General features: G+C 36.7%; 1 protein-coding gene across 1 annotated transcript in view; it reads left to right on the forward strand.

Moving 5' to 3' along the window:
• Positions 1-27,279, forward strand: part of PTPRN2 (protein tyrosine phosphatase receptor type N2) — a 665,321-nt gene that overhangs the window by 239,288 nt on the left and 398,754 nt on the right. The window contains exons 6-10 of the mRNA XM_040589330.1: positions 2,951-3,113; positions 16,766-17,240; positions 23,326-23,577; positions 24,906-24,946; positions 26,765-27,138. Coding sequence (XP_040445264.1) covers positions 2,951-3,113; positions 16,766-17,240; positions 23,326-23,577; positions 24,906-24,946; positions 26,765-27,138 — 1,305 coding nt within the window. The remainder of the gene's footprint in view (positions 1-2,950; positions 3,114-16,765; positions 17,241-23,325; positions 23,578-24,905; positions 24,947-26,764; positions 27,139-27,279) is intronic.

The raw sequence follows: 27,279 nt of genomic DNA on the forward strand, positions 1-27,279 counted from the left end.
TATATGCTCGGTGTGCTCAATGCACTTGCTAAAATGTTATCAGATAATAATTAAATAATTTTAAAAAGCAACTTGGTGTAGGTATCTAATTATCAAAGAAACATTATGGCAGGAAGACCTTTTATTAAGGGTAACCGTGTGTAATAAGACAATATGAAGTCATACTAATGAGTCATTAATCCCCACAGAGCTAGTGAGAGCGAGAAAATAGACTCAGACACTTGAAAGGTAAATTGACTTAGGCTAAATTAGTGCGTATGAAATCTGATGAAACAGAAGACATGGATTTCATCTTAACAAAATGCTAAAACTGGGAGCTTGATTTCAAGATGAAAGTTCTTTCTTTGGTGGCTAACTGGAGTGTACATGGTATTTCCTGGGCCCTTATTAAATTTCAAAAAAACCCCACTCTTGAAAGAGGATCCAAGATAAAGGAAAAGAGTCCATTCTGCACACAGGGAATAAATGTCAGTTGTGTTCATTGGTGCAATTAGGCAAAACCACAAATGTTTCCAGCAAACTTCAATGTATGAAATGGGGTATAGCATTATTTCCATAATATAACCATCATTAAGTCAGTAATAAGACTCTCACAGCATTTTAAAGGGAGAAACATTATTCTAAAAAGTTTGGTATTTATTGACAACATTCTAGAAATATCTGAGGTGCAGTGATTTAGATATTTCCGCACAAAAGCTTCTAAAGTATTGGGGTTTTGTAGCAAATATAGAATTATTTCTGTGGCTAAATAATCATATATGTTATTGTCTTTATACCCTAAAGTTCATTGTATGCAAAGTCCTTTTTCAGAACAAATTTAAACTGAAAATGCTTCCAAATAAGTGCACAGGAAGAACTCATTTCTTCTGTTCACCAGGTGCTTTTATATATTTCTCTTTCATCCATTTTCCAATATCACTTTATCAAATTTAAAAGAAATGTTTTAATTTGGTTGCAATAATAGCTCATTTAATGTGTTTTTGTGTTAATAAGGTGAACAACAGTGATATACTAGTGAACTACAAATTTTTTTTACAATCTTTCAGATGTGTTAATAGGATTTCATGAAAGTTGTCATCAAATTAAATGTAATGCTTTGTTAGACTTTTACATTTTAAATGTCTAAAAGTTTACAGTATAAAATACTACAACTGATGTGGAATTTAGACGCAATTTGAGTGTAATTACTGTCTCCATAAGAAAAATGAGAAGTCTTTGACCCCAAACTTTGCTTCTATCACCGGTGTGATTATACACTGTAAATAAGGGCTTGAAAATCTAACCTGAATACTGACTTTTATCTGTGCATTCGTTTCCCATTAGCTCCAGTGGAAATCCTCAGGGCAGAATTTGGTCTGGTATTTCCATTCTCCTTTTCTTTTCAAAGTTAGCGAAGAACGGAGAAGATAGGTGTTGGAATTAATTGATGAATGAAAGATGGGGGTTTGAAACTGGGAAACTTTCAATGATGAGAGCCTCTTTGGATTAGTTCATCTCTATTGAAGCAGAAAGCACACTGTCCAGCTCTTTCTAAAACTGTAGAACAGTTTTCCTCTGGCTTTAAGTTGAAAAGGAGGTGAACAATGTTACCTGCCTGTCCACAGTTTGTCATAAGGCAGAATTTAAAGCTCTGGAATAAGAGTAAAAAATATGAAGAGCACGAGGACTAAGCAAGACTGATGGTGAATTATATCAAGATCACTATAGTCCTCTTTGCAGTAAACCTTTGTTTTCTTGGCGTTTGGTTACTTGATGGGTTGTTTTACACTGGGGAGAGGTGCAGGTTTTTTCTGGTACGTCAAAGTGAGCAACCCTCTAAGCACTATTGGTTGCAATGCTACCACTGTAAATTAGACTATTAATTACATTTATTGGTATTAAATTAGTCAGGACACGCATTTGATAAATCTGTAAGCATGGAAGGAAGGACATAAAAGCACTCTCAAGCTGTGCCCCTACATAAGCACCATGACATGGGCTGGTAGAATAAAACTTTCCTTACAGTGGCATGGACATGTTGAAAGTCAAATGATGACTTGTGTCCCTGAGCTGGAAGGCTCTTCCACCTGGAGCTGTTCATCACTGAGGAAGTGTGTAGGTGTGTGGGTAGGAAACGGTGACACAAAAAAGGTGACTTCCCTCAAAACAATGTGTCACAGGGAAGAAAGCAGACTTGGAACCCTCTCTGCTTTCTTGCACAAGGAATGAAATAGTTACTGGTGTTGACATTCAAATTATCATCATCACTGACATGTTGTTGAGATAGATGAGGAGAGCCAGTAATAATTCAGATTCATTGCAGACACTGCTCTGAATCCCATATAACCATCTCTACACTGCTGTTGTTTAATCACATTTTTAGCTTTTCCTTGCAAACATCACCAAGATCTGTCTAAACCACTCAGGAAACACTGCCATCCTGTGAATCGAGGGCACCTGAGGAGAGCAAAAGAGATACTTGTTCAATCTCATTATTCCCTTTTTAAGCTGTTTGCTGGAGCTGACTTGCTCAGTTATTTCTGCACATCCAGTATTCTCACTGTATTCCATAAATTGGTGCAGGGCCAAATTGTTGTTGAATCTCATCATCATTCAGCAATTTTTTTAAATCTTAGAACCATCTCATATTTCTTTGGGGTGCAATTTAATGATCCATATTTTCTTTTTACAAGCATTCTCTTCTTCTGAATATGGCTTTGCCTTGATGTAAGCATTATATTTGACTTCCTGTTGGATCATTAACTTTGATTCATGGAATAAATTGCTAATAGTGCAAGATTTTTTTTACTTTTGCTGAAACATTGAATTTTCTATACTTTTGTGGTTGCTAAGCTTTTGAGCAACTGTTGTGTATGGAACTAACTTCAGCGGTTTGCAGTGCCTTTTTAGTTGGGCACTTTGTTATGTTGTACAGGCTGGTAACTTTTTTTTCCTTGCTTTTTCTGTGCAGGACTGTGGGGCTGAATGCAGATAATGGAAGAAATTATGATCTGGAAAATGATGTTGTCTTGGCCAATTCTCTTCAGCAATATCTTAAATATCTCGGTATTCTCTCCCAGTCTGCAACTACAAATTTATACCCAAGGAAGACAAATGACAAAGCTTCTATCAAGGTAGTGTTTCTAATGTGGTTACTACATTATGCCATTTTGGCTTCCCTCTCTGAATTCTCCTTATTTTTCAGTTTTCCCTTCTGTCTCAAGAGCAGACATTGTTTCTTACTGCCTCCTCCAACTGATTATCGTAACTGCACTAATCAAGTTCTCTCTGAATGACCTGAATCATCTTCACCCTTGTAAACAATACAGCTTTTCTAATCTGGAGTATTTAATCTCAATTAGAGATGGATTGTATGTGAGGAAGGAGGAAGAGTGGGATAAAGGTGGTAACATCTTCACTGACTGATCTGAAACCATTCTTGCAGCATCTGAATGCCTCCTCTCCAAAAAGCTGGCTGAACTACCCTGTGAATTCTTGCTGGAGTTGATGGTGCTCAGAGTACAATTAATATAATCTTTGAGCAGATTTTGATAATGGATGTGATGAATTGTGCCTCAACATTTCCTCCTTATTGATCATAAAGAAAGCCTATCATGACCAATTACGGTTCATATGTATACATTAGAAATATGCAGATAGCTAGGAAGATAAATCACAACCATTAAATCTTGAGTATTGGCTATTTTTTAAAAAAACACACAAATGCCTGTTTGAGAACTGAAACACTTTTTTTTCTTTCCTAGAGAAAATCTGTCTTGCTTGAAGATGGAGCCTGATAAATTTATAAAACTGATTGGGTGGAGGGGTTGCTTATGACAGACCGTTACAGGCCTGTATCTTTTGCTCGACAATTGTGTTTAGCCAAAGTACTCTATTAATTTAAAGAAATAAGCTGTTATTATAGCAATCCTTTAAAAAGAAATTGTATGTGCTGTTTGCATAAATAAAGTGCAAATGCAACCACCTTAGCTAAAAAATATACTGAAGTTTTAGGAAAAAATCAGGTAAAGAAAACATAGTATTAAAGCCAAACTTTTTTTTTCTAGGCACTAACTCAGAGACACAGAACTACTGCAGTGTATCTGCAACACCAGCTCCCAACAACAGTATCAGTTGTATCAACTATTTAGTGATGGCATAACTTGAAACGTTACTATCCTTGTCAGAAGCTGCAGGTTTCCCATTTCACTGATTGGCATATATAGAGCTTATGATTTATGGCGTGTGTCATTAGGTGTTCATCAGGGGTAAGGAACCTATAGGCAGTGGCAAGGCAGCTTTTGGGATGGATGAGTGACCGTTTTCATGGTACTTTTCCTGCACTCTCTATTCATGGGCGCTGACTGCAGTGAGGATGCCCTGCTTTGAATCACTAGCTTTCAGAGACAAGAAAACTTGCTCAAGAAGTATTTCAGTGGGTCTGGTGCTGTCATGCAAGTTCATAAATAATCCATATGGTTGAGACCTTCTGTGGGGAAGCCTGCTGTGATAACACCACCCACCAACCTTATCGAGTGTTGCCATGGAGATGGGTACTCTGAAGCCTGGGGGAGTGGGATAAAGAGGAGAAAATCTGGAAATGAGGCATGTATAGGAGCAAACTGTACACTTCTGTTTACTGGAAAGCGTTTTAAAACAACAGACACTGAATCAGATGTGTTACCTGTAATATAAAAAATATATATTTGCAAATTAAAATTATTTTTAAAATTAGCACTCAGTCATGAATTTTAAATAATCCTGGAGACATTTCTCTGTCCTCTGCAAATCAAATGCAACTGCTGTTCTTTAAAAAGAAAGAAGACGGACACTGTATTTGTGCCTTGATTCATTGGATCATTAATGGAATAATATTTAAACAAAAGAGAAAACAGTATTTTTGCTACTCCAGAAAGCAGAAAAAAAATATTAAATTTAACAGTTTGAAAAGAGTAGGAAGGAAAGTAAGTGTAAGAGCTGCATTTGATATGGTCATATCACTTGAAATTGAAAATGGCTCTTAGGCACTTTAATTGCATGCTTCAAAAAATCTTAGTACCTTTGTTTGTGTTTAGATTAGTTATGACCCTACATTAAATAATTGGAGCAAGATCTTATCTTTTTTAACTTTCTTGCACTTTGCTGATTAAAAATAAGGGTAGGATAGAGGTACTTTACCCTACTTAAACTTAAAATTGCAGCTTTAGAGCCTTTGTCCTTCTTAAAAATAATTTTCTTTCAAGTATATGTTTATCTCTGTCACTTCATTTTTGTTATTGGGGAGCAGGAGATGTAACACTGTTGGCTTTGATACCTTACTTGCTATGAAGCACAGCTGAATCTTGCAGAAATTTAGTGCTTCTAGGCAGGCTTCCTGAGTGGATTCTGATTTATTCCAAAACAGTCATCAGAGGACTCTGGCCAAGAATAAAACAAAGGAAGAATAAAGGCAAAGATTTAAAAATATTTGTTGTACTCCAAAAGTGTTATTTAGTATCTGAACATGAATATTATTAATCAAAGTGTTTTACAAACTTTTGGTCTTTAGTTTTGGTACTATCTTCCACATGTATTATTGGAATAAAATTACAGAGCTTCAACATTACCAAGTAGACAGAATACATACAGTTATACATAAAGCTGTAAAATAAGACACAGCAAAACCTAAAACAAGTAACTTTTTCCTATTTCCTTTGTTCAAAGAACTATCAGCTTGAGGCTTGATACAACAGTGGCAGAAATAACACTAATTAATTTAAATCATGTGATGGATCAAAATTCCTATAATGCCTACCATTTATTGCAAGAGCTTCTCTGAGTGATTTTTGAAGCACTTGAAGTTCACCACCAACTTAAAAATTTTTCTCGGTATTTAGACGGTATCTACGGCAGGCTGTAATCTAGCCAGTTGATAATGACTCTGCCAGTGGATAAATAGAAGTAAATCAGAAGATTTGGTGGGTCTGTTTCCCGAGGATTACAGCTGTAAAGAACATTTCACTTTAGTTAAGCTGAAAAGAGTTGTTCAGAAAATGGGCACTTGGGGGCATTTGTTACTTAAGCATTAGCTAGTGGGTTTTTGTTTGGTGGTTTTCCCCTCCACTTGGGCTTAATGAAGGTTTTACCATTCACAAAATGCTGCATTATCAGTCTTTTTGATTCCTTTCTGCCAAACCTGGACTTAGTATGGGAAATGACATATAGCCAGGCACAAACACATAATGAGATAGCTTGGTTTATCTTATCTACTGAGGCAAGAAATGCAGAGGCTTCAAATCATGTGGGAATTCCCCTGCTCTTCTACCCTCTGGTTAGGAAAAACTCCTCTCATAGAAAAATACCCAAACCCAACTCCCTGAAAAAAATACTGTACTATTGACATTCGTACAGAAACTGAGAAGCAGGGTTTTGTTGGGTTTGAAGGGATAGCATGCAAATGGTATTGCTAAAGCTAGTCAGCTGTAAAAGAAGAGCTTGCTTGCTTTGCTGCTGATGGCAGCCCTGCTGGTGAGCTCTGTGTGTTTGCATAGCAGGGGCATGTGGGAAGCCTGGAGGAAATCTTTAAATAAAGGAGATGGAAAAAGGGAAAAATAGCTATGTCCACAGTGGCTGCTAAACAAAGCAAAAAAGAGAGGCAGCAAAAGTGATCAGTATGGCAGCAAATACTCCTTTTGTCTACCATCACCAGCTGTTAGACAAGGCAGTGAAGAATGATCTTATATTTTTTTTAAAAAGTCCAAATGCCTGCAGTTGAATAGTTTCAGGAGATTTCAATTATGCTGCCTTCATCTGACCAAGAATAATTTTTTAGCCATCACAGAAAGAGAAGATTTGAAATGTGATACAAATGTACTTAGAAGTCTCAAAATCAGAAGGAAAAAAAACAAAACCAAAACAAACAAAAACCCCTGTCACCTGGAACTGTTTGTTTTTTCCTTGAACTAGCTATCAGTTTAACATAATCTCTTGCCTTCTGGTAGCCTGACTTGTGAATTTTTTAATGCCTCATGCTGGCAAAAGTGCACTGCTTTGGTTAACAGCACTGTGCTGGGCTCGTTTCAGACACAGGGGCTATAGCACACAGCAATCGTGTCCACCACACTGCATGACCAGTGCCCGGTCATGCTTCTGGTCTCCCAGCTCCACTCTGGGGTTGGATGCTCCTTTGGCTCCTCTGGGAAACCTTCTGGACAGGCTGTAGGAATAAGGAAGTTGCCTGCTGTACTTGTGCTAGTGCTGCATTTCTTGTTGCAGGGGTCTTTTATGGTTTAGGTTTTAGGGCTAGAAGATTCGTGTAACTGCTCTATATACCTTCCTCCTGAGTTAGCCTCTGAGATCTTCAGACATGGTCCTACCTGCTGCTAAGGTCTTCCTTAGGCTCATGTGCCATTCAGGCCCTTATATGTAGTATAGGGAGGAAGAGAAAATTGCCTCCGAGTCCTCAGGGAGTTTCATCTATTTTCTGCTGTTTCTGTTTCTTTGGTTTTTAATTACTTACGTTCATTTCAAGGTATACTTTATGTATAAATATTGTGATTGCAGAAATCTCCAAGTCTGAGATATTATAAATTTTAAACCAACGAGTCTGGGAAAAAACAGAACGCTTACATCAAAGAAGTCATTAATAAAGGTAAAGCTCTTCATAGATTTCATGAAGGGGAACCACATGAAGTGACGGGTTAGCGGCAGAGAGGTATGGCTGGCTGTTAGACCAGCAGTACAATGGCGCTGAAAGGGAACAAGGTGCAAACAAAAACTGTTGTGGCAGAGTCAGTTTGCTGGAATCTAGAAGGGTACAAAGGTTAGACAAAGCATTTGGTAAAGCTTATATTTTAGTCCTTACTGCAAGAGGGAACCTTCCACCTGTTTTCCTCCTTCACATTCAGGGAAGATGACTCATATCTTTGCTGGGTTGAAAATCAATTGTTTTATGCTTTGTAATTGATCTCCTGAAAGAACTAGGATATGCAGTAATTTTTAAAAAGGATTATTATTTATTTTAGAAAATCTGAGTGCACAGGTGCTCAAAGATGTACTCTGAACTTATCTGCAAATAATAATTACTGTGATTAACTAGTAAGAAATTACGCAGTCATTGCTCATTTTAATCTGGAGCTTTGATGCAAAAAAGCAGGACCTTTATTTAGCTAACACTGATTAAAATACAGTACTGAATGAAGTTCATCAGAAATTGATTTGATGGCTGACTGCTGAAAAGTCAAAAAAATTTCTGTAAAGTATACATTTAAACTCTGCTTATATAAATGTTAACTTCATATTTCATTTATGTGGAATTGTGTATACATAAGAAAAATATAATTAACCCTATGCATAAACACTTCCATACAAATATCAGGAATAATTGATAAAGGAGTCTCCCTGAAACTAAGAATTGTCCATCTATTGGCATATCTGTACAATGACCGTTAGAATAGTACCTGAATGTCTCACAAGTTTTGATATATTTATTTACCTTATGCCATTACAGAGTAGGGAAGAACTAATACTCTGACATAGACAGATTGGATAGCTTTTCTGAGGTAGTGCATAATTTTTTGGTACGGTGTACACTAAAAGTTAAGCCTCAAATCCCAGAAAAGTATTTTGTCTTTTGGATCATTCTCCTCTCCATTGTTCTTTTCAGTAAAATGAAAACATTACAGTCCTTTAAAAAAAAACAACAACACAAAAACAAAGAAAAAAAAAACCCAAACCCAGCAAACAAAGAAAACTCTGTAATTACCAGAGTAGAATTCATTTGACCAAATACAGTTTTTTGTATTGGTGTGAGTGAACCTAAACTCTTTATGATCAGTGGAGTGAAAAAAGGAATTTCCAAGTTGTGAATCATCTATTCTAATACATATATATAAAATAAGACATTGTATAATCTGTCTTGCTGACCATCCTGCATGAATCTGGTGTAGATAGCAATTTTTTCTGGGAGGACTAGTACCTCTACGTTTGAAGATCTAGCAGACTCATGGCTACAAAGCCTAGTAAAATTATAGTTGTGGCATAAATACACAGTCTGGTGATCTAATGTGAACTGTGATTTAATTTTTTAATTAATAATTTGGTAAGTGAAGATTCTAGTGCCAATATCGTGCTTTTCAAGTATTAGACCTGACACCTACCTTTACCTACCACCTATCAGTTGTGACAGAATTTCCACATCTAACATAGAAATCATAATTTCCCTTATTGCACAGCTGTCTTCTAAAGATTAATTATTTTAACACTGATTTGAAGATACATGTACTGTAGAAATTATATTATAAATGATGTGTGTCAAGTCTGGAGGCTTATTTAAAAGGGCAGTTAATTAATTGCTGGTAATTCCCAGATGAAACATAGATTGTTTTAAAACCTCAAATACAGACTGAACAATAAGCTTTGCTTTTTTTTTAGATCCCTACCCACCCCTTCAAAATCAGCTCTTTTTTTTGCAAAATACCATGTTTCTTCCAAACTACCATGTGTTTAGAGGGTTTGCTTCTGTCATTTCTCCTGCAAGTTTGCTATTTGTCTTGCAAATATTTACTCACTGTTCTTCGGTATACTGAGCTCAGTAAATAGAAGACAATGGAGCTGGTACAAATTTTAGCGTATATTCTGTATTTATTTTTAGATCATACTCATCAAATGAGAGGGTAGAGTTCACAAAAATTTAAACTTATTTTATCTAACCTCTGTGTGACTGTGCTGGTGTATACGTTTCAGGACAGTGCAACAACAATTATATTTTTTTTTTTTAATGAGGGGAAAAAACCTCACCTTACCTGAAGCAGTTGTCCAGCAAATGGTTGGTTGCTTTCAATGGAGTTGTAAAACAGTGTTGTAGGTGTGGATCCTGAAGATCTCTATTCGCTTGCATTTCTTTGGGTAAAAGTGTTCTTTAGATTCATATGTTAGAATTATAAGTATATTGAAATGGTGCTAATGTGCTCAACTCTTGGCAGATGAAGATCTTCATGTTTCTATGTAAATCATCTTTAGATAGTGAGATAGCTCAATATACCAGCATATGCCTACAGAAAATGTGTTTAAACATCATTCACTGAAGCCTTAAGTAACAGACTTAACTGACATATGAGCAAACTGTTCTTAAACAAGGGAAGCTGGTACACCCTGGTATATCTATCGGCACTGATTGCCATGCTGCACAATTTCTACCTTTCACTGGGGGCTGACTGTGACTTTTTGGTTCCTACTGGTAATGTTAAAGAGCTTCTGAAAGTGGTAGCCTGATAGTCTGTGTCCCCATGTCTAACCAGTAGCCAAGTGGAGCAGGTACTGCCAATAGGCACCATGGGACCCATGGTCTGACTCTGGATATTGGCACTCACACCACCATACAGACATGCACACAGAATAGAGCTTCTCACCCAGAAGAATAGTTAGAAATAGAGTTTATTGAGAAGATGGGATAGACTGTGGTGATCAGAGACAACGTATGGTCAGACTAGTGTACTAGCCAACCTGCTTACATGTTACTGGTTCCCTTTTACTGCCTTTTCCTGCTGTTACACCACAGCTGTTCCCCAGCCTGCCCTGATTCTCCCTCTCTGGTCTTTTCTCTAAACATCCTATATATGCTTTGTACAATGACAAGATGTTTTTCCTGGCATCCTGTAAGGAGTCCCACAACCCTGTAGGCAGTAACTCCTTCAATCCGCAGGGTGATCCAGACAAGAGTCCTGGACATCATGGCTGATGGCTTGCTGTGGTGGCCCAGGGAGGAGCTGGGGCAGGGGCCTCTTGACATTGATCAGGTTATTGGGGTTTGTTCACCTGTCATTTTTTCTCCACACATTTCACCCTTTATATGTAAAGACAAACTATGTTATTGCATAACCCAATGTGTAAAACTAACATTTTTTGTTTGATGAGCTGATGATGAATGTCAGATAGACCATCCAGCACTTCTATGCCCAAGGGAACTCTGGTTTAGCCCATAGGATGGAGATTTTTCAGAAACAGAGAGAACAACCAGCAGTTAGTTATGAGAACTAAAGGTAGTGAGTTCCTCAGCAACACAAGAAATGGTGACTAAAGATAAAAATTATTCATGCAAGAAAGTCTGTTGGAGAAGGTTGAAGGGTAGGCATGCAGGTAAGATCATCCCAAAAGATATCAAGAATGGCTGGGAACATTTGGACTTAAAAGTGAATTTCTTAAACAGTAACATACATGAAAGAAGCCAGTGTATTTATCCTCTCTCTTTTTTCTTTTGTTTTGGATTATTTTTTTTTTAAGAGGAGTAGAATATGCTGCTCACAATCAAATCTCTGTCAACTGAAATTACAGTGGTGTAGATTATTGGATGGTATACAGTCAGACTCCAGACAATCCTGTTAACACTGCAGTTTCACAACCAGGATTAGGAAGCAAAGTCATCACTAGTTTTGATCAAAGGAGACTCTGAGGACCCCTTTTGCTTGATCAAGCTTTTGACATTGCAAACTAACAGGTGTTAATTAACAAACTTTGCCATTTTTACTTCTCTGATGTAGTTCTTAAATGGTTTCAAAGCTGTTGTAATTCTCAGAAAGAAAATAGGAGATAGTTACAGAAAATTATTAGTGAAATAGTAGGTCAGATGAGATGACTGTGATGGTGCCTGTTGCCTTAAGCCTATGAATCTGTCAAAAGACCATGGCCTGATGCTATCTCATCACTGCAGGAGACACTGATTTGACCTCTTTTTCAGTTTCTGGGTTCTTACTTAGTCTTCCAGGTTCTTGGGGTTTATGCAGTGTTTTCTTGCCATGGTATAATGTCATTATACATAGTAAAAAAAGGCTGGTAGAGAAGGTTTTTGCTCCACTATTGCTCAAAAAATTGAATCTTTCTTTGCCTTTACCTATTATTTTCAGACAAACTTAACACTGAATTTGGTGCAGAGTGTGTAATATCATGTCTACAGCATGCAGTGGCTTTTAGGACTTCCCGTCTTTCAGTGAGCTAGAACCTAGCTGTAAACCTGCTAAGATATCCTCCTGACAATGCAGCACTGTATGAAAACAGCAGCTCACCAGCTGAAAGAATTAAAACTTTTTTAGCACAGGCCTGGCCACTTTAGTTGTGGTACCCTAAGGACACAGTTCCATCCCAGGGACTTCTGGGCCCTCAGGTTTCAGTGCTGGCTGGATTTCTCTCCAAGTAAAGGTAAATTGAGGTGTACAAATTCACAGCCCAGACTTTGATCTTGCAGTCAGGCAGCGCCACTTGTGCTCCTGTTAAGTTACGTGTTCACATGAGTGCATGTATTTCCCACGTCGGGAGTTTATATGAGGCAAGTGCCTGTGTGTCACAAAATATCCAGGCTGCTTCTGGTAGAAAAAGTTACACTTCTTTCACTCCTCACAGTGAGTTAAAGTATGAGATGATTTCATTTTTGGTAGCCTTTGGAAACTTTTATGTTATCACACCATTGTTGAGGGAGAGCCTGGTTCCAGTCTTTGTTGTGATTTTATTTTCTAATTTCAGTAAGCATACTGCCACTATCTCAAAGAAGAACAATAAATGAAGTATTGTAGGTGGAATCATGACCCAACCAAATTTAGGTGGTAGCAAACATAAATTAATCTGTGAAAATGCATCAAACAGAAAAAGCTAAATAAAATTGTGGGAGGAAGATTTCTCCTTTTTGCGTTCCTAAGGGATTTTTTGTTAGCTTTATGACTTCAAGATTTAACAAATGTATCCTCAGGAAAGGAACTATTTTGTCATAAATTTAATTCCATTCTTTCTGCACTTGGGTGAAACATTTACATCAATCTACCCCTTTGTGGATAAATTGAACAGCATTTACCTGTGCCTTGGGTTGCATGCATCTAATCCAGTCCCCTTTTTTAATATATTTAAAAAAAAAAAAAAAAAAAAAAAAAGAAAATGTGTAGTCCATAGACTATTGCACAGTGCATCTGCACAGTGTAATTTATTGTGCCCTTCTGTGAACTTTCATGCAGAAAATGTCAGTTACTTACATACCTAAACCATACAAGACATTGCCCTAACAATTTCAACTTCAGAAAGGTTAGTGTGTGGGCTTTTTTGATAATGTGTGAATTATTGAGATAGCTTATTTGAAAGGTGGTGAAGAAGAGGAAAATCCTGTGCAGATGGAGAAATAAGATTTTTTTAACTGATTTTTTAAGCAATTTGGAGCATTTTTTAAAAGGTGTTGTATCAGTGACATGAGATAATTGAGCAGTATCTTACCTATTTTTTTTAAAAAAGAAAAAAGTTCCTGATAGTAATAGGGACTTGTATTCTAACCCTATTCAGTATAAATAATCTATAAGGTAGCTATGGTGTTCTTTGTTAGTTCTACATATTGCATTAAATGATGTCTTTTTTTTTTCTTTTATTATTGCTGGCAGTTCTTTATATAAAACCAGTTTAATAATTTTCTCTTTAAAATTTCCTTACTCCCCATTTCCTTCTGCTTCTCCGTAATGTTAACAGCTTCTCCAAAGGCACCAACAAGGGAATTTACAGATTCTTTTCACTGACCATGGATTATGCCGTTTAACTTTGAAGTAAGTCAAACTAGCAATGTCCATGCTCAGGAGGTTTGATTGCAAAACCACTGCAAATAAGATTATCACATTGCTCTACAATTGTTACTAGTAACTTAAGATTTAAATCATCACTGGATTCCAAACTACATATAACAGATCTTTCTCATATTTTTTTCTGTAAAAAATACATGTTTTTTCCCATGACACTTAGACAAACCCATAATCTAGTGTTATGTTTATCTGTACTGCAATTTTACTTGGGTTTCACCTTGCATATTTCATTTGGCACATGTACTTCAGGTGCTGTGTTTTGTTAGAGATGGAGGTGGCAAGGTAGGGTTTTTTTCTCCTCCAAGTTGAGGATTGCTATGCAGCTGTGAGATCCCTTTAATTAAGTCAGACTAAGCTACATCAGATGGGCTGGTATCTGAGTGCACTGTGGAGACAGCTGAGCTGTTGGTGCTATACTTTAATTAGAACTTTTAATATTTCATCCCTTACTGCCCAAAGTGTGACCTGTCAAGCTGCTGAGAGGCTGCCCCTTCTTGATAGAGGTGCAGCTCTGAGCTCAGGACTGGCACTTACTTATATCCAATTTGTGAACAATCACCTGGTGGTTTTGTTGTGTTTTCTTTCTTGATGCCTGTTGTCTGCAGGAGCAGGAAATCACAGATCTGTTAATGTTAAAGGATATTTGGACTTGTTAAATAGCTCATCAAAAGCCAGCCCACATCTCCTGAACCTAATCTTTCACAAGTGGCTTGATGTCTAGCAGTTTTGCTCCCCCGAAGACTTGATTTATTAGTAAAGCTTCAAAGGCTAAAGAGGCAGCTGGATATGGGACAGAAATCGAAATCGTGGTATAGTCACATAAACTGGATTGAGCTGACAATGTATTTCCATGGCTGAATGGGGAATGTCCTTTCCCCCCAGTCATGTTACTCCCTTTCCCAACTCCCTGTTCTTCCTTCCCTTGTCCCCAGAAGGTCATCCAAAAGGTGGCAAGGTTGAGAGTACAGGGGCTGGACAGACAGACAGCAGTTTACGTGAATTCTCTATAAACTACTTGGTGTGTCTGGGACTGCTTTGCATCAGCCTCTGCAGTTCCTTCTAGGGATCTAAGTGTCATTAAAGAATTAATTACCCCATGCAAAGATCTGTTGAAATTAAGAAATAAAAACATACAACTAGTAGTTTTCACATCTAGGATTTGCTATTAAGTATGTAAACAGTGTTGAACTTGTATTTTTGCAACTGGCTCCCCTCTTGGTGTTGATCAAAGCAGTGCACACCCTGCAGCTGGTGCACCGAACCAGTTATATTGCTGTTGTTTGATACAGTTCCCAGGGGACATTAAAATACTTCATACAAAAAGAGGCTTGATCTCTAGCTCTGTATTCTTTGACACTGTCTTACTCTAGCCCAATTTCTTGACATTAACAAAACATGTTTCTGTGTTAAAGACCACCTGCAGAAGTCAAAAGCCTTGCACTGGTAGATCACAAACCAAAGAAGCCAAAGTGCATTTTTTTCTGTAATAAAGTTGCATAAGCCATAAGTCTACAAATCATCATATGGAATCATGGAATGAACCTCTTCAATCATTTCTCAGGGGAGGATGACCCTCTTGGAAAGCAAGGGTTATGAATATATATTATAAAATCAACTGACTTATCAGAAGAAATAAAATTGTTCAGAAGGAGAGCAAAATTATTGTCTATAAAAAAAGAACAGGATAAAATCTGAAGTTTTTTATTCATTTCTGGAATAGTTTATCAGCCTTACTTATTTTGCCTTTACAAATTTCAGTAGAAAATATATAAATAATGATTTTTCTGGCCTAATTCTACTAATTGCTCTCCTCTGGGGTATATAGTCTCTGTGCTTTATGTATTTTGCAGCTCTTTCTGTCCTAAACCATTATGCTATCAGTGCACAGGAACACTAGTGTTCCATTATAATTTATAGCAGTGAGAGTTGAAATAATCCCTGCCCTAAGTTTCCCACATTGTAATGTAGTTTGTTTGACAGTTTAACCAAGAAACCACAGCTGAGAAGCAGGACTCATTCTTCAACACACATACAGCATGGGATGCAACTTAGCAAAGTGTCCTGAAGGAATTATAAACAAAGAATCTAATTGGAATCATTCTGAATATAAGTAAACCTCTTGGTTTATATTTGTATTTAGCATAGAATGAAGGAAAATGTTTTTTGAAATTGTTTAGGAGGGTGGAACTGGTTTGTTAAAACCAAAAACTCTTGCCTTCAGGTTGTGATCATAACAAAAATGTCTCTACAATTAAATTATAGTAAATGTAATAATAATTAATGAGTCTATTGTTTCATATGCTGAGGTAAAGGATTAAAGGACTTAAAGGCAATTTAAAATTTGTCCTCAAATCTAAATTTTGTCATCAACAAAAAGAAAAAAAATCAATGAAAGCTATGGATGTTGTCTTGCAGTTCTAGATTCCCATCTGGTGCATCCTTGAAAATCTGAAACTGAAAATAGAAAACTCTAGTGCCAGCCCACCTTTCCACTTTTTACCCAGCTCTTTTTCAATGAAAACATGTTTTTAGCTTGATTAAAACATTTTTTACATTCTTGCTTAGTTTGCTGAGTTATTTTACCTGAAAAAAACTAAAACAAAACAAAATCAAAACCCAAATGGAAAGCCATTTTAAAGGCTGCTTTTATTTTTCTTTATACTGTCAGAGGGCATTTTGGTTAGAGGTTTAATTTAGAGAAAAAGCAAAACTATTTCATTTAAAATAGAACAAAGTATTTAATATATACAAAATATATTTTTTTGCTTCCTTGGTGTTCTTTAAAAAATGACATTGTTTATTTGACTTGCTAGGTTTTGGTAAGTAACCTAACAAAACAAGGTACTCTCAAGTCTAGTAAAAAGCAAAGGGAAAGTGGCTTTACTAACTTCCCTTTGTCTGACTGAATGCAGATAGTGCATCGATAATTAACATCAAGTTGAAGTTGCATCATTCTCTCTCTAATCTCTTTCTTTTGCTTTTTGATAATTTAATAATCTGGTTTACAAAATTTGTACCTAAGCGATAGTGCCTCTTTAAAGCAAACTTACCGGTTTGAGGTTTGCTACCTACATATGCATTACAGATTCTAATTATTGTTTTCCTGGTCGGTAAAACACTAAGGATTATGTCTGTGATCCTTGTGTAACAATAATCATTACAAAGCAATGATGACCCAGTCCTTTTTTCACCCTTTTACTCTCTAGAGCTACATCTATAATGATCCTATCAGGTACTACATGATGCAAAAACCCAAAGAAAGATCATCTCCTTTGGCCCATACATCAATATCCCATCAACAGCATGCTGAAAATCTCCATGGGAGGTCCTTCAGCCAGCCTCAGCCAGATAAATTCTCGCCAGAGTCAGAAACGGCGCTTGACCAAAAAACTCTGATGGCTGCACTGCATACGTACATCACTCAGAACTTGTCAGCACAAAACAATGATAAAAGCTCTCACAGCAGGACTAAGGGGCCTTACATATATGCTGATAGATTCTACTCTTCGCAAGTCAGTCCTTTTGATGGAACTTTTGCCAAAGGAAAAGCAGAAGATTTTAAACTGAAGAAACTGTTCCAGCCAAGACCTGCATCTGGAGTGCTGGGGCCGACTCCTGAGATGCTGAATCATAAATCCGCTTCCCAAGATGATCCAAAGGACCCTCTGAGTGTAGTGGATGGTAAAGCTGATATTTACTTATTTTAACTTATTGGAAGTTTTCCTTGTATTCACTGAGTATTTTTGCAAAAAAAAAGTAAAAAAAAAAAGTAGACATTCTGATATATCTCCTACTGTTGGCATATTTATATCTGCCATAATACAGTAAAAATGTTCATCATCCTAACTACTTTCTCTGCAAACATCTACCCACATTCTTCAACCCACCTTCCATATGCATGCAGAAATATATGGCACTCAATAAGTTGTAGCATTTATGTAACTTGTTATATTTTTCAAAGCATTTTACAAACAACATGTGATTATGGGTATATCTTTCCTATCAAATCTGGTTTTATGTATACATCCCACACTATATATAGGTAATATAGAAATGCCTGGTTTTGTTCCATTTCTCTGTATTTAACTAGAAATTCAAGGACCATGGATAAAATTCAAAGTTAGACACAGAAATTAACATTGAGATAAATTCTGGTACAGAACAGAGAGGAGAGGCATCCGTCAATTATGTGGCTAGGTGGACACAGTATAAATCAAGAAGGTGAAGTTACATGTAGTTTTGGCTAGACATTTTATAAGAAACAACCCATTTGCTGGATTTTCATCTTTTTTTGCTAATGCTGTTTAACAGTGGCCAAATTCTGATTTCCTTTGTATGTGATAGTTTGACTAATATTTAAATGAAGATGGAGTGTAACTTCTCATGGGATGCTGTGATACACTTTATGAGCTGCTTTGTGAGACATGATGGGTCTCCACATCATGCCCGGGGATCAGCTACAGTTGAGGAAATAACTCTCATTGACTTTATTGTTTCTTTAAACTCATCTAACTATTGATGTTATTCCAGTGGTTCAGAATGCCTGAAAAATGAAAGAATTGTTCCTCAGCCATCGCCAAACAGTTACATCTGTTACACCGCAGTCACCACTATCCCAATGGATTTTGGGGATATGTAAGAGGGTTCCTTTGAATCCTTTCTGTAGTTACTAAAATCCATGAAGTTTAACATTCTTTGATTTATATGGTTGGGTTTTTTTAAAAAACAGAATACACAGAAATGTCAAAGTTGCAACAGAGGAAAGATAATGCTTGCAATCAAGGGATGCTCAGAAGTGAAAGCATTCTTGGTATGGTGCCCAGAGATAACAGGTTTCAAGGAACGAACTATAATGTAAAATCAAATCCAGGTGGCACTGTAAGTCTCTTGCACAGGTTAGACAATTTTGTTACTAGACTCAAAACAAACTAGGCACATGCTGGTTTCATTATCCTCCAGCTGTTCCACTTCACCTTTCCTGGTAGGAGCCAACCGGGAAAAAAAAATGCTTAACACTTAGAGGGAATAACATGTTTCACAATTCATTGGGTTGTACTACTATGACTTCACATACATAATGTGCCCTGTGGGAACTTCTTCCATTGCATTAGCTTTTAAATGTTGCATAGACTAAAATTATGAATCATTTGAGTAGGAAATAATATGCTTTCCTTTGTATTTTTGAGCCACTTAATAGTCTCATAAGGAAGTGGTGAAGACAAATCCCAGCATATTCGTTGTTTAAAATGATGTCCATTGGAATGATGATGGTTTGGATTCAGATTTTCCAGGCTGACTGCATCATCTCTTTCTGCTTTTAACCTTTCTCCAATCTCTCTGGTGCTTCAGGATTTTTGTACACTCGTGGGTTGTTTCTCTCTTGCTCCCTAAAGCACAGAATGTTTGAAAAACTGGAAAGCGTGGGGTGCAGTCACATGAGCTCAGTTCTCTACTACATCTTATACAGAATTAGACAAAGGAACTAGACTGGGAGAACAATCGAGAAGGTACTGAGCAGATTAGCACTGAGAACTGCTGCAAAACAGTGGCAGGTAAATTAGCTAACAAGGCACCCTGAGGAAAAAATACAAGAGAAGGAAATGTGGAGCTATTTTCCTATCAGATCTGGAAACTGCTACCTCTAGGAGTAGCATGATGTGTGTGGGTACTGCCTTTGTAGACACTGTGCAATAGCAGAATCGTTAATCTGTCTTCTGCACCAGCCGTATTTAGAATTTGGCTCAGTTTTAAGTGATTTTTTTCTAGTTACTCATTTTTCGTGTATTAAATATTATAGAATACATCTCTCCGTTGCTTTGGAAAGGTCACAAAATTGATAATTCAGATATTTTTATTTTATTTTTCCCAAAATAAACCAAACTCCCATGTTTATAGAGCAAAGATATTTTTGTACATCCTTTGTCTGCAAAGCTGTGGTCACCAATCTGTATGGTGTTTAGCTGCTAACTACAGCTAAGTGTGGTCAGTAGGGTGATCATGTAGAAGATGACAGACCACCCTGTGAGAGTGCGAGCAAAGTTCCTGCTGCCATACACCACGGTCGGTTCGCAGGCAAGCTGGCTTTGGCAGTTGTGTCAGTGGAGTTTGGAGCATGATTTATACGCTGTACAATAAACAGCTGTTTTCCCTTGCTAAGCTGCTATTGTTACCTACTAGGGAATTCTACTGGTGAAGCTGATATTAAAAATTACATGATCTAACATATATGTGCCTTTACTGTTCAGGGCTGCAAGGTAACTATGAAAAGCAATTTGCCGCCTTCATTGCAGAAGCTGGAGCTGAGGGAGAAATCTGGTTTGCAGTACAAGCCCTCTGAAACACGGCTGAGCATTGCTGATTCTATTTAGAAGGCATCAGTGGGAGAGTATAAAAGCTCTGCAGAGGTCCATGCATGTTGGAGTACACGTGCTGCTTAAGCGATATGCCATTGCAGTATCCATCTGGGTTTTGGTCTTTCTCCAGCAATATTTTGTGATTTCAATAATTTCATCATAATTTCCTTAAATTACCCAAAGGTGTTTGTAAATAGATGCACTAATATCTATTTGTGTATCAGCCTTATCCAATGACATGCAAATTATATACAAACATGGGCAAGTGCCATAACAAGAAGTGGAAACATCCATATTTAATATGGATATGTATTAACATCATATCGGTAACCTCATGAAGTTAGGAAGACTCTATTTAGACCTTCATTTCACCAGGCTGTTACAGACATTTTGGTGACTGTTCCTCCTAGTATACCGAAAACATGATGTTACTCATGCTAGCTTTGGTCCTTGACATTTTAAGTGACACTTGTAGTTGTTCAGTAAAAGTAGCATATAATGACTAAGATGTACTCACATTCACACAAGTGTTTAGGAGTTTGATAAACTGTGCCCAGGTGACACTGACCAGGGCAGGAATAGCAGCGTCAGAGGGGCAGGAGGCAGCTCTGTAACAGGTTTATTAAATGACCTGCAGTGAGCCAGTTAGTGTTATCTGGAATACGGCCTGTGGCCATTCATTTCCTTGTGTGGCTCCCTGCCCTGTTCCCCCATTTCCATTTTGTTTGAGACTGAGACTGCTTTGTTATTGACTATGAGCCTGTGGAAGTGGACTAGAGAGATAAGACTTGGCTAAGGTGATAGGTACAGAGAGAAGTTAGTTAGGAAAAACATAATGGAATGGAGATGACAGGGCTATATTGACTGTGTGTAGTTGAATAGCTCAGTAGTTGGCCTTGACAGCTGGCTGTGAAACAACCGAAATAAACAAAAATCTAGTAGTGCTACATTAATATAGCTCTTTTAATTATATATGTTCTGAAATATAATTCTCTTTTAAGATTTCTCTTCAAATATTGATGTTTTAGTTGAAAAGTTTTAGTTTTGATTTGGAACTGACACATATTCTGTCTTTTCTTTGCTGACTTTATTAGCTCTGCTTCAATAATTTAGATTTTTCTGTCAGGTTTTTGTCCGATAGTTCTATAAAACACAAGAACAAAAATGATACCTAAGCAGACACAAGACTTCTAAGGTAATCTGGCAGTGCTGGTGTTTCCTAGTTTAATTTCCTGCATTGCTGCTATGTGTAACATCTTCTCCAAATGGCCATCTTCCAAGTAGCTGTTGTGCTTCTTGAAAAAGTTTCTTGAACTAAGTTTGCTCAAACCTAGTGAAAACGTTTATTGCAGTTTGGATCAACTTGCTTTTGTAGATTACCTTCCTAAACAAAAACATTTGGTCATTATTTTTTTACTGTATTATTAAATTTGTAACGAGGATGGATACAATACAATGAAATGTGGAAGTGAAAATATTCAAAGTTTTCTGTGAAGTGTTGCTCAGCTTCCATCAAATGTCAGTCCTAATTTTGCTGCCTCCAAATATCTTGGCCCAGAGAGTTTGGCATAGATTGTGAGATTAAGTTTTTGATTCTTGTAACTGAGCATTGGCTTTCCTGTACAAAGCACTCTGCTGTTTCAGCGTGGTACCGTAATCTTTGCTGGCTGCTACAGTTTGAACATCATAGATTTAACTATCTTTTTTATTGCTAGTCACACTCAAGTATGTTTAAAACTAAGCTTTTTAAAGTAAATTTCAAAAGTTCACAGCATACATCCTCAGCTGAATTTTATAATGAAATCAGTAGAATTTTGTATTATCATCAGGGTGGATTATTGGAAACATGTATCCTTTTAACCTGGCAAAGAAAGTACATCAACAAACCACCTTCCCCATGTGTCAAAACCCTCTTTGGCTCACAGTAAACCTACTATTTAAGCTGCTTAACTTATCTTGGTCTATATTGACTAATTAGTTTGGGGAAAACTGCATTAGTTTATTTGGTGGATTATGGGTCAAGTCAGAGGACGTTAATCTCTCTCTTGAGATGGCATTGAGAAGTTGATGGTCAGCTGCAAGCTTTAACCTCTTCAGCTAACACTGTGTGGTCCAAAAAATGACAGATGTTTCTCAGGTCTTGGCCTCTTTTTTCTGATGAGAAATAATCCTTGCTTCTTGTCTCCCTGCAAAACCACAGATGTTCTGCTGCCTTTTCCCAGGAGCAGAAGAGTTTCTACTTCTTTCCTAGTCTCTAACTACCTCTTCCTTTGCTGTGAAAAGTAAAACCTTCTCTTTAGCCCTTTTTCCTGTAGTGTTTTCCCCTTTGCACATCTACTTTTTAATTCACTTTTATGTAACTGACAGCATGGTCCCAAAGTCTTGTTTACAGATTATGACAAAAATGTCCAACCACAGGCGTTAACAGGGAGAATGTTACTATAAGAAAAAAGACTGGATGTTGCTGTCAAACTGCTTATACATAAATTCATACATTCAAAAGAGATTTAAAAGTGGACCATATCTTCCTTTTCTTACACAATACTACCTATGTGACAGTTTTCTTGCATGCATATGCATATGTATGCTAAATTCCTGATCAGCATGAATAAGCAGAACAGAGGCATGATTGAAAATTACTTTGGTATGCTAGAGTAAGCCCTACATTTAGTGTCTCATACTCCAAGGGACATTAGGCTGAGTTTTGCAGAATAGTACTGAAGGATATATGCAATATATGCAGTCGGTACCTTCCCTGAAGAGCTGTTATGCTATATCTTCTAACTCACCTTGAATTTCCACTGTCCTTGAATTTCCTCATCTTCAAAACTTTTTTCACATCAAGGTTGTTTTGTGGTTTTGTTTGGTTTCTGTTGTTTTGTTTGGGGTTTTTTTTCCCCCCGCTAAATGTAAATCCATTTGCTTTTCCTGGCCTGGAATGTCATCTAAACATGTCTTTACTCAATGTGACTGGTAAAACATTCACAGCTGACAGACCAAAACAGTGAAGTTCATTTTTGACAAAAGATATTTATGACAAGAGAAATCAATAAAATTTAAGCTACCTTAACACTTGTTTTCAGTATTTTGAGTCATTTTAGACTAGGAAACAATGTTCTTCAGGTAAAGAAAAAGTAACAATTTTATACACCTCTCTCTAGGACAATTTGCAGGGTTGTAGCGGCACACATCCCCCAGTGTCTGGTATAGATTCACCTTGACATAAACCCTAACATTCATTTATAATACTGTGGGTTTTGTAAAGATGGCAGCATGAATGTATATACAGTCCTTCGGAAAACAGACATTCTCTATGAAGGAAGATATCTTTTAGGGAAAATCAAAGATATTGATATAAGCACATGTACTTTGTGTATGCAGCTAAATCTTGTGCTTGTCATTTTGTGATCTAGAGACACTTATTAAAGATGTATTGAAGGACCTAAAGAAACATCAAGTGAACGTGGAGAATCTCAGCTCAACAGAACTGGATGAGATCGCTGATACTATCGCCAATGCAATTCAAACTGTTGGCATTCAGAAAGAGACAGAAGAGGGTGCTGGAAAAACTAAAAACAAAACAGAAGCGCAAATGAAGAAAGGAGACGCTCAAGGAAGGGCAGAGGTTCAGACTGGGTTAATGGAAAACAGTGTTAATATACCAGGTATAAAACCTAAAAGTTAAGCACATGAAAAGATAGCTACCCTTCTTTTCCTTTATTGTTTCACATTAGTGCTAGACTTCAAATTCAGTTTTAAAGACAGGAGGGGAAGTTTCTGTATTTTTTGCTGAAGGCTGCAGGATTTTAGCTTTGTGACTTTCTTTTACAGCAGATACTTTATTTACCAAAAATGCATCTGTTTGTGAACCCTTGGTCTTCAAGCTTCACAAGCATGATAAACCTACACACCCAATTATGTTGAAATACAAATAGTTGTATGCCGTGGGGTCTTAATTTCCCTTTCTTGAAAATGAGATGTTTAAGCAAAATGATAATGAAAAATCATTATATTCCAAGAATTTATTTCAAAATATGTGCGGAAAAAATGTTTTACATATAATCATTCTTTAATGTACCGCAATTACTTGCAGAAGAAAGTCTTAGACAGACAGGTACAGGTAGAAAACTACTTCCCTTTCCTGCTTTGAGAAATAAAAGAGTAATTTGCTTCTATCTGGACACATATTTTCCTGGTGATGCAGATTCAGGAGCTACAGTAATTGCCATTAATAAGTTGACAACGCAGTGGGACAGAAGTTACCACTCATCCATTCTCTATTTTAGGAATATTACATTATGTAAGACATTAAAATCATATGCTGTAAGTCATAAGCATAATTTACTGTCCTTTTTCATGGTGAGATACTGAAATCCTTACTAGTTAGGGATATTCTGGTTATTTTAATTGCCAATTCTTTTTTGTAAATTAGAATGAGCAGACTTGAGGGTTTGTCCTGAATCATGCTGGAAGACATGAATAAAACTCAGTTCATAAACGAAAAAACAAGCATTATTTGACTGAGATTAGTGATGTGACTGCATATCATCACTGTAGTTAAACTGTAACATGGTTTTGGTAGATGATACCTATTGAAATAAGTCATCTTCTTCCAGCAAAATATGTATGTGGGATGTATATGTTTGCTTTTTCTTTAATGTAAATATCTATTCAGCTAGTTAGAGCCATTATATTGGGGGGTTCTTAGATATTGATAAACAGATATGAAGACTGGACACTTAATTAGCAAAATAACACTATTACATTGGCTCTTGAAGTAGTCTGTCTATTGATCTTGCGTTGATTTGCTATCGAAGTTGGGTTAGAATAACCATACTGAATTATACAGTGCTCTTTACTTTGCCCTTTCAGCTTTGATGTCTTAATGTTTAAATTGAATGAAAAGGCCACTCAGCAGCCTATAAGTGGTGTGCGTTTCATGTATGATATTTTCCCTTCCTAACTATGTATTTGTGCTTTTCATATCCTACAGAAAATGGAGTGCGCGAAGGCAGTGTGAGAACTGATAAAAAGGTAGAGTACCAGTATTTTAACAAAACAAGTACTCAGTCTCAGAATATCAGGTTTATATGCAGTGAAGGTCAGAGGCACACTTTGAAATATAAGACATGTTTTGTGTCTTGTGTGAATATAATTCAATATCACAGCATAGGCATGTTGTGTTGATGCATTGAAATGTTAAAGGAACGTTTATTTAAACCTTAACCAAAATGAGTTTTGCAGTTCAAAAACCAAAATCCAGTCCTGTTTCACCTTTCATTTGTAAATATGAATTCATATTTACATAACAGAATTCATAACAGATCCCAAACTTCAGACTAATTCAGGCTTTTCCTGAAGTTGGTAAATTTTGAGTATTGAGGTATTCTTGAAAACACCATTCTTTCACCTGTCATTTGGCTCTTAGGTCTGGGGAATGCAAGCATCCTTCCTCAGACAGTATCTAGGTTTCAGAAGCAGATGGGTAAACATATTCCCTCTGAAAGCATGTGTTTGTGAGAAGGTTCAAAATTCCCTTTTCTTCCATGTGATTCGTCATTCTTTACTTTTTTACTTTACCATTAGTTCTTCAAAATCTTTGAATATCAGAGGTATTTCAAAAGCTCTAGGCACTAGGGGATAACATAAAACTTGGGATTTTAATCCAGATTACTTTTACAATATTCCTCATGAGCTTTGAATCACATCCTCTAGACTTTTGTCCAATATTCAGCCATTTTTCAGGTATATTAATCTTTCTTTTCCTGGGTTACATGGAGCAAAAAAAAAAAATCTCAAAGAAATATTTTAAAAAACTGCCGTGAAACTTATCCTACTATATACTCTATCAAGAGCTAACAGTACAAGACTCATACATGAGCAACCCTCCTTTTGTTCACATCAAAATCTCTTTAGTAGCTGCCCTTCAGCCAAGCAAAGAAAACACAAAAGTGGACAATGTGGCAGGAGCTTTAACCACCCACATGAAATTCTTCCAGGAATGAAGCACTGCATTTAAAATAGACTTACAGAGGATCCCATGTATAGATTTCTTATTGACAGTTTGAATAGGGGATGTCATAGAAAAGAATATATTGTGGCACAGAGTACAAAGTGCCTATTAGCCATCATTTCCTCCCAAATGCTTGGGTGCAGTAAACTCGTATAATGAAACTAGCTAATGAATTGTTCCAGGCATGTGTTTTGACTTTGGTCATTTGCTTACCGTTTCAACATATGAGACAGATTTTTTTACGTGATCATAGGTTTAGCTTAGTGGATCATTCACAAACAGTTTATCAGAATTTCTGGACATGAAATATAATTCATCACATAATATCTCTTCCCTTTCCTGTGTTATGACTTGTAAGACCCAAGAGGTATGCACATTTCCAGTCCCAACACTTAGATGTACTGATGAATATTTCTATTCTTTCTCCTTTTCTTTAACTTATTTGATAACAAAAATTTTATTCTCACTAATACTTAAACACATAGACACATGAAAATAAACTCCATCAAAATCTCATCACCATTTTCTTCTAGCTCTTCAAAACAGAGATAAGACTGTCTAGTTTCTGTGATAATTGAAAAAAGAAAGTAATTGTTAACTATAGAATTACTTTGCCCTTATTTGAAAAATACAGTGGCGTAATTTAATGCTGTTTTATTATTACTGGATGAACATGTTCTTACATAGTCTGGCAGCATATAGAAATTAAGAAAATGACCATGTGACATTTCTATGAGTAGGCTTTACCATATCAATAACAGTCTGAAAGATTATATCCAGGTTTGGTTCAGTACAACATTCCTGTGTTTAGTTTTTAAAATAACATTCTTTTAATACAGGAGAGCACTGCAAAGCTAGTAAATTTCTTGAATGAGAATGCATTACCTGAAAATACACCTAAAGACCTTATACCTGAAGAATCTACTAAGACAGAAACCAAGAAATCTGAAGACACTGACTCTTCTTCCTCAGAAGAGATAAATGCTGGTGTGGAAAATGTAAAAAGCGAGACTTTTTCAAGGGAACTGACAGCTGCAAAGAACAGTGAATCTGACTCCAAAGACCCAAGCGAGGCTCACTACTGGATTAAGAATGCTCTAATGCAGGATGGAAACTCCTATGAAGAGCCTCAGAAAAATATGGGACAAGGCTTACAACTTGAAGTGAAGTCTTCCGAGCAGAAAGAATACGGCTATATTGTGACAGTGAAAGAGTAAGTATAGCAGCCAATTTGAATGGTGTTTTTAACTTGAGAAAAGATAAAGTCATTGCACCTTATGAAATATGAATGTACAAGAGGAAAATGCCACAGGCCTGATTTTTAATACATCTGAAACTGTTTGGAACCTGTTCA

The sequence above is a fragment of the Falco naumanni genome, chromosome 4, assembly GCF_017639655.2.
Source record: "Falco naumanni isolate bFalNau1 chromosome 4, bFalNau1.pat, whole genome shotgun sequence".
NCBI classification, from domain to species: Eukaryota; Metazoa; Chordata; class Aves; order Falconiformes; family Falconidae; genus Falco; species Falco naumanni.